The following is a 13,434-nucleotide window of genomic DNA, read 5'->3' on the forward strand; positions in this document are numbered from 1 at the left end:
GGCATCAAGTTGGCAATGCTGTCGCATTGCCAATACATAATGGAATTAGGTGCCCGTGTGAATTTTTTTCTGTGCACTCATGGACATCACTTTATGTAAACGACTGGTTATAGCGCCAGTGGAAGCGACATTCAGGTGTTCTTTTACGGTGAACTCCCAGTCGTGTGTGGAAGGGCTTGCGCCACTGAAGCTGCGGGGGCGGACCACATAGACGTTTCCGTCCGCGGAGCGAGCTACAAAATTACGATGTAATTGTATTATCTGGAAAGTTACGATCTTGCTGCGGATTAGCAGGAAAATGCAAGGTTGTGTAATGTTGCAGAAACTTTCGAGAAACGGCTTCCCTTCGTATCGTACCAGAGCTCACAGCGGCGTTCGTCTGAGATAATTTCGCGAGCATAAAGTTGACGAGAGATGAGAGAAAGGACTCAAGAGAACAGTTGGTCTGGCTTTTTGCGACAGACTGCGGCTTCGTGTTTTGCAGCGCTTTCGGACGCATCCATGCCTGCCCCGCACGGAAGCCAGAGCCGCGAACTTCCGGTCTACTTCCGGCTGTCGGTGGTGGCACCGGCAGCCGCGTCGCTTACCATCATCGTGCTCGTCATTGCCGGGGCCTGCCTCTTCGTGAGCCACGAGAGGCGGAAGTACAAGAACATCATCGGTGAGTGGGCGCGCGCATGCGCCGTGCACTGGCGTGACTCACTCGGAGCGACGCAAAACGAGATCTACTCGTCATTCGAGCGCTGTTGTAGGAAAGAAATAACACGGTCTAACTTCCAGAGACAGCTGAGCCTCGAAGGAATTAATTTTAAATTAAAATAACCGTGCTTCCTTTTTGCTGCCCTTGAACATTAAGGCCACAAGGTTGTTCAGTTGTTGTCAAGCTCTTTTGTATACTTTTGTTTCCGTATGTCTCTCGTCTTTTGCTGAATGATTTTAGATATAAGAAAGCTGTGTCCGAAAATATCAAGCTGCCTCGCAACGTCGTCCAAAACTTTACGCCTTTCTCTCCAATTGAGATGCAAGCCACCAAAACAGTGATTGCCCCTTTAAAACTGGCAGAGCATGTTAATTCTTACCAGTTTAATAAAAAGGAGTCAGCTTAGAGTTAAATAAAAAAAGTCAATATTGGCGAAAATACGGTACAGAGCCAGTGAGACATGGAAACAGCGCTGAGTCAATGTTCGCGATGGTACTCACTTTCAGGCGCCAGGTGCCAACAGGCCGAGCTAGGCACTTTTTTGTCACATTTTTTTCTTTGCTGTCTGAAGTTCTCTCAGCTGCCCCCGCACGTAGTGCAGTGTGTTTCACTTGTTTTAGAGAATAAGAGTTCTTTAGAAACAATCTTTTGTCAGGACGTTTCGGAGGGTGTAGTGGTAATCACCGATACCGTGAGCACGGGTAACCCTTCTCATGAACTAAAGCGGCTGTATGGGCTTGTTGGTCAGTGAACATGGTAAAAGAATGCAGCGCGAAAAAAACAAGGACGAACAGAAGTGGACAGGACAGGGCGCTGACTGAACAACAGTAGATTCAAGGTAGAACTGAAGAAGGCGAAGGAAATTGTCGCTGCTCACACCCGAGCTGTTCTGGAAACGCACTTCACCGGATTTGTCAGGCGGATTTGTCATCCTCCCTGACCACTTGTACAAGGAGAAGGCTGAGGTAGCGCTCGAAAAGAATTTCAAGGAGGTTCAATTCCGCCCTAGCAGACAGAAAACTTTGGCTTTGAAGCTACTGACAAGTTTCCATCTCGATAGAATAAGATCATCGGCAGAAAAGGCCCGAGACTGCTTCTTGGAAGTCTTCTTCACTGGCAAAACCCATAAGCCTGACTGCCCTCTGAGGACCTTCATCTCGGAAAAAGGTACGTGGCAGGCTGAAGTTGGTGCCTACCTACAACGCCACTTGAATGGCCTACCTTTAGATGACCCTTTTCTGGTAAGGAACTCGTCAGAGGTGTTACAGCGATTCAAAGGCAGTTCAGACGCTACGACTGGCTTTACAATTGACGTTGAAGACTTGTTTTATTCCGTTCCGCACGGTGGTCTATACGCAGCGGTGCGCGACGTGATCCAACAGTCGGGTGAAGTGCGTTTCCAGAACAGCTCGGGTGTGAGCAGCGACAATTTCCTTCGCCTTCTTCAGTTCTACCTTGAATCTACTGTTGTTCAGTCAGCGCCCTGTCCTGTCCACTTCTGTTCGTCCTTGTTTTTTTTCGCGCTGCTTTCTTTAACCCTTCTCATGCCACGTGCGCGTGTCTTCAGCGTTTACCACGTCACAGAGACGCCCCTGCGTCGTCTGTTGTAGTACCGCGTCATCTCCTATGTGGTCATTCTTGATGCCGGCGATTGTTTCCTGAATATGGCGATAGAGTACCGCGGGAGCATCGAAAAGTGCGCGCGCTCACGCGTTCACAGTAAAGGTGACCGCCACTGTACGCCAGCTGTCTTGGGCTGCCTGAATCTCACAGGGGCAGACACGCGGCTTGTTCATGGTTACAAAGCAGCGCAAAAGGCGAGGAAAAAGACAGAACTCCGCGTGGGTCCGCTTCGTGTCTCTGTTCCTTGTCATTTGCACCGTTTTGAGAGTCTATACCAGGGCCTTCGAGGAGGAACTGTCGGAGCTTCATGTATGTTCGTCGTCTGCTCGCTCGTCCGGGGCGCGCCGCAGTGCCCCCGCTGAAGCCAGTCAAGTCCGGCACGTACGTGAGTGGGGCCGCAAGCCTCGGGCGTCCACAGAGCCAGCGCTACGTGGACGTGGAGCAGCGGCTGGGCGCCCCGCGGACGCCTCGGCACGCCGACGGCGAGCGGGGGCCCGGCTCGTGCCGGCCGCTGCTGGGCTCGGCCATCCCGCAGTACCCGGCGCCGTACGCGACGTTGCCGCTGCGCTGCCCGGGGGCGGCCGCCGACGGCCCGTCGCCCTCGCGGCTCACGCGTAACGCCAAGGGAGCGTCGCTGTCCCAGGTACGTGTCCCGCAGGAGCCTTGGGACGCGCCGCGCTCAGGCGTCTGGTGCGACATCTGGGCGTCTATGACGCTCACCGCCGGCGGCAGTGTGCGCTTGAGTAAGGCCCTCGACGTCGTCTCTGCCTGCCTCTTGCCTGCCTCTGTCGCTTATTGCCACGCGTGTACCTTTTAACCCCCGAAAAGGAGTAAAGCTGTCCGACTGATTACAAACAGGGGTCGTGCATAGCGCTTCCAAACGCACCTATCCTCACCGAGCTCCGCCCATGACTCAGCAAAGACCGTCGTCCCGGTCGCCTATGGTTCCGTTACCTCTCCAGGGAGCTTGTATTCAGGTCTCTGAGAACAAGGCTGGCATACTGAGTTCGGCAGATAAGTCCATGTAGTTAGCCGAAGGACCGCACGGAGATATGATTATAGAGCATAAGATTGGGAGAGTATAATACTAAAGATAAAAGGCATATTCATGCGCCAGTTGGAGTTCACGGGAACAGGCTCTGTTCTGAATGCGATACACAATTGTTGCCAACTTTCCTCAGCAGATGAGCATAAAACGAACGTCGCGACGTCAGCCACAGGACAGCGTTGCGCCGTTTCAGGTGTTAAAAGCATTAGAGTGCCAAAGCAGCCGCGGGCTCACTGTCCGCCAACAAGCTCGCGTGAAGCTAGGCCGCGCCCGTATTTTGCTGATCGCCACCCGCTTGTTGTCTCGTCTGGTGACATCTTTCTCTGTGTCTGTCTCTCTGTCTCTTTCTCTCGCTGCCTCTTTCTCTCTGTCCATCTTCCGTCTTTCCCGTTTACCCTTGTTTCTCTCGAGGAACAGAAGAGGATGCGGTTGCACGTACGTTTTTTATTTGACTCATTTCTTTTGTCTTTGTTTCGGAAGGGCTGTTCTTTGCGTTTCGACCGAAGGATGGCGTCAGTGGCATCGTTCACATTCGTCAGACGCGGCAGTGCGCTAGGAACCGCTCTTTCTCAGTTTTCGTGCCCCGTAAGTCGACGTTCCAGACTATGGACGTCAGCAGGCATGAATTATAAATACCCGATGACTATCTTAGACAACCTCAAGACAGATGGAACAATCTCAATGCTCAAAAATAAAAAAAAAAGCTCGCAAAAGAGTGCAAGTGAAGCATAAGTGATCGAGGCGTGCTCAGAAACACCATCCTCCGTCGAACTCAAAGTGTCTTGCACATGCCTTTACCGGCCTTTTGCTTTCTGTTCCTAGTGCCTTGCGCGTTACTATTTGTTTGAACGCAAAGCGCATGCCCTGTATAGAGAGTGAAAAAAAAAATTCCGAACGCACAACAAAAAAAAAAGTGCCAAAAAGCCCAAGCAGATGGGAACGAGTCACATTTCCCCCGCGCGCGTTCCTCTCTGTTCTGGCCACTAGGACATTCTGGACAGGGACGGCCAGTGCCAGGGCAACATCATCGAGGAGGCGGCAGAGATCCACCATTACGACATCGCAGCCTAGAGGCGGTCACCTGTGGCGATCTGAGTGCAATCGAACTGTGCGTGGAGGACTGGAAGCAGAAGCAGCAGCAGCTTCAAGGAGGACAGGCGACGAAGGAGGACGGCGGGAAGCGAGAGGTGAAAGTCGACGCAGAGAAGGCGAACGACTCCGTGGAAGCGCCCTCAGGCCTCGAGCTCAACTCATCAGCGTACAAACCGGACGCGGACCCTAGTTCCTCACAGGCCAACAACAATATGGCCGTCGCTTTCGAACTGAACCTCTGAAACGAAACGCTTCGAGCGGCGACCCCGTTCTTTTGCTTCGCTCACGTTTCGCGATCCCCCATCGATCGTCGTCACATGAACCAACCTGTGTAGTGCGTACATGACCGTAGTGCGGGCACGCATGTGTTCTAGTGTGTGCGTGTGTGTTTTTCGCCTACCCAAGAACCTACGTTCGGACACCGTGTCCGTTGAGCGCGATGCCCATCGTTCGCCGACCGCGCTTGCGTGTGTTTCCGTACGTATGGCTGTCGCGTCAGCGTGTAGAAACACCACTGCCCCTCCCCCAACTTCTACTGCATCCAACCCACATTTCTGCGCCCTTCGTTTTTGTGTGTTATAGTTTTTTTTTTCTACATGCGATTACGATCGACTAGCGTGAGATTTTGTGATCCTCTTCACTGCAAGATGCGTGCAGCAAGACGACGAGTAAGGAAGGATCTACTTTCAGTCACCGACAGTCTTTGGGATTATGACGAGGCACTGTTGTGAATTCAATGCGCAATGTTTCCCTCTGGCACTCAGTTCCACGCATTACCGAATCTCGGCGGAAGAAAAAAAACTACTCCCACGGGAACGCACTCGCCTTTGATGTATTGCAAGATGTTCTATTTTTTTTCCTGACACTTAACATAATCTTTATTACTTGATGCATTCATCAGGGGAAAAAAAGAAGAGTTGTTCTGCCTTATTTGAGCAGGCATTTGAATAATGTTATGGCAGTATCCAATTAAGAAAAAGTTGTTGCGAACAGTGACATATTGTGCAGGTTAAAGAACTCCTTCATATTCACTTGTATTGTTAAATATGCCCACGTTAGACTAGACATGCATGCAACCAAGAAACATTCCAAACGAAATCGACAATCGGAACGTCAGGTGTCGCTTTTTTTTGTTTGTACATACTTCGTTGTTTTATGTTCATTTTGCAGCCAATTTCGCAATATGAGCTAAGCCGCGAAAACATCATAGCTGATGCCCTGCTACATAGAATTCTGTTCTGTTTTTTGATATAGTGCGCTGTAATTCTGTGATATTCAGTAGGTATTTATGAAAAAAAAAAACGTTTTGTTTGTTGTGTTGTGCACTAAGTGTCTGTTGTTTGTGCATTTTTGTAGCGTTTTTGTTTCAGGTGTCCAAAGAAGCGAATTTAGTCATGTAAAGCATCTCAAACGTATTACCTTTGTCTGGCTTTGGTCCTACCTTGATAATGTAGGCGACTGCACGCGCTGTAGCGCTAAAAATGTGCTGATCAACCTTCAAGTAGGCACCACTGAAACAACTTCGACGGTTTCTTTACCGTTAGGGTGATTCCTGTATAATTCAATCGATAAGGTGTACACTGTGTGGTAACATTTGTGCTGAAATACTAAGTCATTTTGTTCAATTCTTCATCATGCAAAGCGAAAGAAGAATGTTAGCACATGTCTGGGGGAGCAAAAAGAAAATTTTCTATCTCCGCATAAGACGGAAATAAGGAATGCAGCGTGTATACGTGCATCATTGATGACCGCAGCGCCCCCTTTCAAACCTGAGCATGCCTGATCTACGGGATTTTTTTTTTTCTTCCTTTCTGCTGCCGCGGTTTATAAGCGTGTCTCCTAAGTGACATATTTCACAGTATTCGTCCACCGCCTCATGCTTCGCCGTGCAACAAAAGCATAACGAGCATATCCCACACGAGTAATCCAGGAGCTGCTTCCGGCATACGATTCGCAAGAGATTCCAATACGCCTGGTGAAGAACAACCGGTGGTACATCCGTGAGCGTCCGGAACTTCTCGCACCACCTCGGCAGTTCATAGCTTTTGCCGAATTCTTTGCCTTCGCGCTTATTTTTACCCAATGTCTTTATAAACTACCATGGCAGAAAATGATAAACTGGTTTACGTTAGTGACTGCGTAATATTTGTTTACGGAGAAGCTAAATTGCCTGCGACGCAGCGTCGCGCACGTTACTTTCCTTCGCGTTACACCACGCTTCCGTAGTTAAGACGTGAGCGTCGTAATGACTCGGTACTGAGTTAGCGAAAACAGTATGAGTGCATTGCACAAGTTTTATAGGTTGCAGGTGTGGTTATAAACTAGCTGCGCAGTGAAAACTGCACACTTCGTGTGCAGGCCTAGCTTCAGCTGCTTGTAAATCCTCCCAGCTTCTACGCGCCACGACGTCACCCCTCGTAGCTTTGTTAACCGTAGGAGAGCGGCTTTTTATCTATAGGCGGTAAAAGGACGGAGAGCTCAACGCAATCTACGCGCGGACTTCCTCTCTCCCTCAACTGAATTATGGTGCTCCGAGATGAAACCGGGGTTGCAAGACTTTCAGCTTAGTTGCTTTCTGTTGCGTTGCCCCCGTCGTAACGTAGTCTCTTGTACAACCCCGTACCGATGGTGCTGGGAACAGGCCGTTACTCTGTACCGTAACTTGGCTGTTCCACAACCAAATGAGTCTCGTTTATAAACTTGGTTTCGGTTCTCTGGCTCCACGGCGTTGGATCCTCTGATAAAGCATCTTTTCTGCGGCACTTGTAGGGCCACGTGTTACGTGTTCTGTACGCGAGCTCTTTTACTCGGAGCCGAGCGCGTACTATTGGGGACGAATAAGATGCGAACAGAAGAAGAAGATTAGTTCAAAGAGCTTCATTAACCCTGGTGGCTCTTTGAAACTGCGAAAACGAACCCCCTTTCATTTCTTCTTCTTTGTTTACCATTTTGGCGTTTTTTTTTTCGTTTATCAAATCTCCCGTTCGAATTTCACTTGTCTCTGATAGTACTTTCGCAGTGTGAAATGATTAAAAAAGTGAGTCACAATATTTGGTCTGTAACCAACGGACCGCTCATGCACCGCCTTTTGGAAGTGTCGCAAGGGACATCGCTAGCTTCTGTGAACTGCATGTGGCGTTCTTGATGCACGAATACGTCAGAGCAGGCCAGTTTCCGTGTATTGGGCTCGCTGTACACGAGGTACAGCAGTCATCTAGGCACGAAAAGGATTCAAAAAGACAGAGCAGCGTGGTTTGCGCTTCCAACGAGCGGCCGCTGTTAGAATGCGGTAAATTTGTATTGCGTTCGGTATTTGCAGAGTAGTAGATCCGGCAAAGAGCATTACAAGCGCCCAGCCCACCTCTAGCCCTCTGCGCAAAACTCGTGTTCTGAAGAGAAAATACGAAATTTGCACATTCAGCTGGGGCAGGAACAACCCTAGAAATGTGTACGCATAATTTAACACAGGTCTAACATTTAGTTACAGTGTCGTGTATCAGAAGCATTCGACAACTCGCCATGCCCATCTTGGCGAAAAGCATTTCAATTAGCGAAAAGTGTAGAAGTTAGGCGGCCTGCATGCATCGAAGGGATGGAGTAAGCTAAATGAGAAATTCGTTCTTAAACTGACTGTGGTCGCTGTTCAGTAAGCAGACGCGAATGCATTGCGAGAATTCTGAATTCGGGCGTACAGACTTTTCGATGAAACGGCACGGTGGTTGCCAGCATATTCGGATGTTGCTTGGTAAGCAGTGGAACTGACATATGATCTGAGTGCGAGATTCTTGCAAACTTATTGTACGAGCTATAATAATATGTGTGCATCAAGTGTGTGTGTGTGTGTGCGTATGTGGAGTGCGTGAACGCCATGTGTTAGGTCGGATGTCGGCTCAGGGCGCAGAAATGGTCACGTGGTGCGAATATTCGCTGAGCGAGAGTAAAAAAAAAAAGCTTTGGTGCCGTTGTGCTTGTTTACACAGTTTCCTTCGAGATTTAATTAACATCTCTACTTGACGATGCACCGGCAGTCTTTGTCAAAAATATACAGCCCAAGGGGTTCGCTTCCAAGCTGTGTAGCGGTGCTCCTAAGCACGTTTGACAGTCCTCGGTTGAGGACTTAAGTTCCTCCCGCCTTCATGAGATTGGGGTCCCTGAGTACGCAAGAGGAGCCGCGCTGGAGGGCTCAGAAGCAGCTCCCTTGGGCTGTACACTTTTGACAAAAACTGTACGCCTCTTTTGGGTACATCCACGCATCACGTGACTCGCGCTGCCCCCTTTCACGACAGCCTAGTCGCCTCGCCGGCGAAGTAATTATTACTCTGAATCGTGGGTGTAGGCCGCGTACGCGATTCTAGTCTTAACAAACATGTTCTGCAGAAAACACACTGTTGTACACCCGCAGATGAATGTCCTCGCTGTCTGTAGATTAGTGGCGAAGGTGTATCAGGTGCTGAAACAAGACGTGGGAACGGAAACGGTTGTCGCAAGCCGAGCTTGCTGAGCCAACACCTCCTAGAAGAGACTAGGTGGTGTTGGCTAGCTGAGTTCAATTCGGCTTTGTAAGAAGCAGGAATACACCTCACTCTCCGCACGACGACGTAGCAGCAAGAAGATACGGTACCTGAAAGGCTTTTAGATCATATCAGCTTTAGACTGACAGATGCTCACTGACGATATGGCCGAGGAGACAGAATCGACGAGCCAGCTTTTGACAGTGGAAGTTTTTGGTGAACGGAAATAAAACCACGGCGCGGATATGCTACCGCAGACGAATAAGTCGGCAAGTCGACGTCCTGGAAAGATCAAAGGATGTGCAGAATAAAGGCTGCAGACGCACAAGAGTGCCATGAATACATTTCTGTTGAAGCAACAACAATAGACGCCCCAAATAAAGATTACTACCAAGGTCGTGGTATTGCTGATGTAGTGAAGTTGGTCAATTTTAAGCTTTATTGAGACGAATGGCGCGCGAAATATGTGAAAGGAATTTGTCGGTCATCAAGACAGCTGGTTCTTGAGTCGATTCGTTTAAGTGGGTATATACACGTACGTTACGCTTTCTACGAGCCCAGGGGAACTTTTGGCTTCGGAACGGAACGACGCACGTCTGTGAGTGTATTTCATTGGTTTTTACGCCTGTATATCGAGATGGTGTGTGTATGTGTGTTAACACCCCCTCCCGAAGGTAATTTTTCGAGCGCAGCTCCTCCGACAAATAGCATGTCATTGTCTACTTCGCAAACGGCATTCTCGAGCGAGTTGTAAGGCTGCAGTATGATTTCTAGTGTCGCTTATTTTTTGCTTCGCTCGAAGCTCTGAAAGGCCGTTCGAATAAGCGTTGCTTTTGACTCGAACAAGGAACGCCGCCGGGTCAAGAGACTACAGAATTCGATGTTTTATGCAACGCTAGTCCGTCTTTGTAAACACATGCATAGTGACTGACGCAAAATTATAACCGAGCTCCTGTCATGACTCCAAGCTGCCACCAACTCTGCGATGTTCTCTATTGATGCAAATAGCGACTACCGTCAATGTATGTCAAACAAACAGTTACACTGAGCGGTCATACTGACAGCCGCTACAACACTATGGTCTTTACACCGCACACAAGAAAAAAAAATAAGCAGTCCTATTCAAACGAAAAAAAAACAAAACAAAGCTTATAGCGGCAACGCGACGGACCCGTGCTGAACCAAAGCTCTCCAAGAGCTCGACATTCGCCGACAGTATATAGCGATTCGCTTTCCGCCCAGCGGAGATACCCGCACCCTGCCTGCGCTCTATTCAGAGGCAGTGCAGGCAGCTGGAGTGCCAAAAGAAATTACACCGTTTTCATCAGACCACATGTTCCATTATAGCTATCCTACGAAACGGGAAGGTAATTAGGAGTTTCCCACAAAAGAACACTCTCACGTCCTGAGCAGGCAGACACAAAAGCGGCACGCACGTACCCTGCACCCCACATGTTCCACATCCTCGCGCTTGTGATGAGTCTTGTTGCAAATCTGTCGTCTCGTCCATGGTGAGACTTCGTGGGTTAGACTTCGGCGCTGTGTGTAGAACCTTTAGTATGTATAGTAGCGGCAACTGTCTCACACTGAATTTTGTAGCAAAAGAAAAAAGGTGTGTTCAACAAACCAAGTTGTGAACATTACCTAGACTGAAACACAGAATAAGGAAAGATAAATTCTCTTTCCTCCCTGAACCACGGATGCTGTGTAGAGGTATACCAGTGTACCGAGACCACAAACGATGGCTCCTTGAGCACTGCCGCTCTTGCGTGTCGCATCGAAACCGATTCCAGGTTCGCGGTGAGGAGGCCGAGAACCTGAAATCGATATCAAATCGACAGTTTGTGAATCGATAGCAAGTGGTGTGTGTGTGTGTGTGCATACTTTTCTTGGACATTTTAGTCACTACACAATAACAAGGCGCGTGTTATTATATGCCTTTCTAATCTAGGCTTTCTGTAAATACATACTATAAACCTATAGCGTAAGCAACACTGCTCACGCCGACCCGGGCGGCCAATAGCAGCGTTTCAGTCTTGTGCGTGATACCTTGTTTCGCGGTCTGTCTGACAGCGTCGTTCGCGGTATAAGCAACATCAACAACAACAGTCACCAGCGAAGTGTCGATGTACAAAATGCTGTTTTATAAAATTTACATTAAAGGTTTCGCAAACCTGCCAGTGTGGTCGATCTTGTGACTGCGGGGCCGCATGAAGGTTGGCGGGCAGCGCACCCTGTCACAATGTGCCGGAGTATTAGCTACTCGTCTGACGCCGTGCTGTTCGTCTCACAAATACGTTAGGTTGTTACCGTTTGTAGGAAAGAAATGATAGCATGTTAAAATGAAGTAATCTAAGTTAAACACGAGCAAAGCAAAGGCTAGCTTTGTTATGCCAGAAAACGAGACAATGCGTTCATAGCTGTGTTGCCTCTTAGCCGCGATATTCTCACGTGAATAAGTTTAGACTAGAAAAAAAAACGATAGAACACATATACCGCAGCGCTGCTTCGCTGAGTAGTCGGCGGTTGCATTCATTTCATATTTTCACAACAAAGGCACTCCAATGATTATAGAAGACGTCATTACGAGACACTCTGTTCAATGGAGTTAAATTGGAATTCGATGACTCCAAAAGTGGTCGCTGCATGCGGGGTGCCTGAGCGTTTTTGTGAACTCTTATGAAGCTAACTTTGTAGCCGCATCATTGCTAGAAAAAACGAAACAGTTACAGCTAAGCGCACATATGTGCCACGCATACAGTAGCGCATTACATTCCCGTTGCACTCCGTAAAGAAAAAAAAAACATGCCACGCGAAGGTCACTAATATCCGACTGTTTTCAAGATATGCAAGTATTTAATTAAACAGCGCTTCATATTGCATGGCGCGAGTTTTACTTTCGCCAGCTTGGGTTTTAATTGCTCTGAAACAAACAGCGCATGTATCGTGCCTCAATGGTTACATTGTAAATTCATCTTTTTTTTTAACTGTGGTCTGCTGAAGCACGCAAGGATGCTACGTCGCAGAGGACTAAGTGCTTAGCAGGCTGTTTCCCGCTGCCGACGAGAGGAAGGGAAGGAGGCAGCATTCTTGACCACATTTCACATACTGTGGCAGACTCAACTCACAGTAGTGTGAAAACAAGGCCTGTTGTGCACCATAAAGGTGGGTATGCATACGCAATGCGCTCGTATTCGTCATCAGCCGACTTAACGTCCACTGCAAAACAGAGGCCTCTCCCTGTGCCAGCTGCGACCTCCTTATCCCCGCAGACTTCTTAATCTCACCTGCCCACCTGATTTTCTGCCAGCCGCAGCTGCGCTTACCCTCTTGGAATCCACTCCGTCGCCCTAATGGACTTTCGGTTGTCTGCTACGTGTCCTGCCAATGTTCACTTCCTCATTTTTGATTTCAACTAGGATATCATTAATTTACGCTTGTTCCCTCACCTACTCTGCTCTCTTAATAAGGGAGTAATTACTCACTGGCATCCACCCAAGCGCAGCCATACGGCTATAAAGGAAAGCTCTAGAGCTTTCTCAGAAACTTCGTAGTTAAAGAAAAACTCGTCCTTGTCTGAAAATTCGTCCTGCGAAGTTTCTGAGAAAGCTGTAGCTTTCCTTTGTAGCCGTATGGCTGCGCTTGGGTGGATGCCAGTGAGTAATTACCCCCTTATTACAAATATACTCCACCTTGGGGGATTCCCCTAAAACATTTGACCAACTCTGCCCTCTTCCAGTTCCATATCGTTACCCGAGATCGTTTTCTTGTCCATAAATTGCAGCGTTGTCACACAGGCTGACAAGAAGGCAAGACGAGTAATAATCAAAACCGAGTAAAACGGCAGTAAGTAGTAAACTGAAATGTACGGTTACAGCGGACAGAAAATCGCAGCCCACGCTTTCATTTGCAGTGTCAACGAACCTTGAGTTCCTCTCAGTAGCTTACGTTCCCTGCACCACTTTCCAAAGGTAACATCGACAGTTAAGCCCGACTCGAAACGTGCGCTGAAGAGTCGCCCTTTCTCGTTCTTCAGTTGCTCAAGTACTCACCTCGGAAGAGCAGATGATAAAAATATGGCGCTTCGCAGAATTCTGCGTCTTGAGGAACAGCAACCAAATGCGACAGTCAACAGCATCAACGAAGGGATCGCGTTCAGCTTGCAGAAAAGGGCTCAACATTTCCTTTGATTTTTCTTTCGTATCAAGAGAGCATTCAGGGGCTGCTCCCTGAGTTTTCCACAGGTCTCGAAATAAAAACTTTCGGTGTCCGAAGCTTGAGCCCTCATAAAAGTGTAAGAACTGCATCTGTGGGTTGTAATCGGTATCTACGTAAAGTGCAATCTTTTTTTGTACAGTCTGGCATAGTCGTTAATTGCAAAAGGATATTACTTCGAGGGATTAATTAAGGCAAGGCGTCAATAGCAACGATGCGCGTTTCGAGCCCCCAATCATCGCATT

The 13,434-nt window shown here is 48.4% G+C and overlaps 1 protein-coding gene across 2 annotated transcripts in view; it reads left to right on the forward strand.

The window, feature by feature from the left end:
* The window catches only part of LOC144098347 (cell adhesion molecule Dscam1-like), a 140,907-nt gene extending 129,753 nt beyond the window's left edge, over positions 1-11,154 (forward strand). For both annotated transcript variants that reach the window (XM_077630914.1, XM_077630913.1), the window contains exons 13-15: positions 485-661; positions 2,674-2,966; positions 4,359-11,154. In XM_077630914.1, the coding sequence (XP_077487040.1) occupies positions 485-661; positions 2,674-2,966; positions 4,359-4,442 (554 nt within the window). In that variant the 3' untranslated portion in view covers positions 4,443-11,154. The remainder of the gene's footprint in view (positions 1-484; positions 662-2,673; positions 2,967-4,358) is intronic.
* The last annotated feature ends 2,280 nt before the right edge of the window (positions 11,155-13,434 follow it).

Source organism: Amblyomma americanum, chromosome 7 (assembly GCF_052857255.1).
Source record: "Amblyomma americanum isolate KBUSLIRL-KWMA chromosome 7, ASM5285725v1, whole genome shotgun sequence".
Lineage (NCBI taxonomy): Eukaryota > Metazoa > Arthropoda > Arachnida > Ixodida > Ixodidae > Amblyomma > Amblyomma americanum.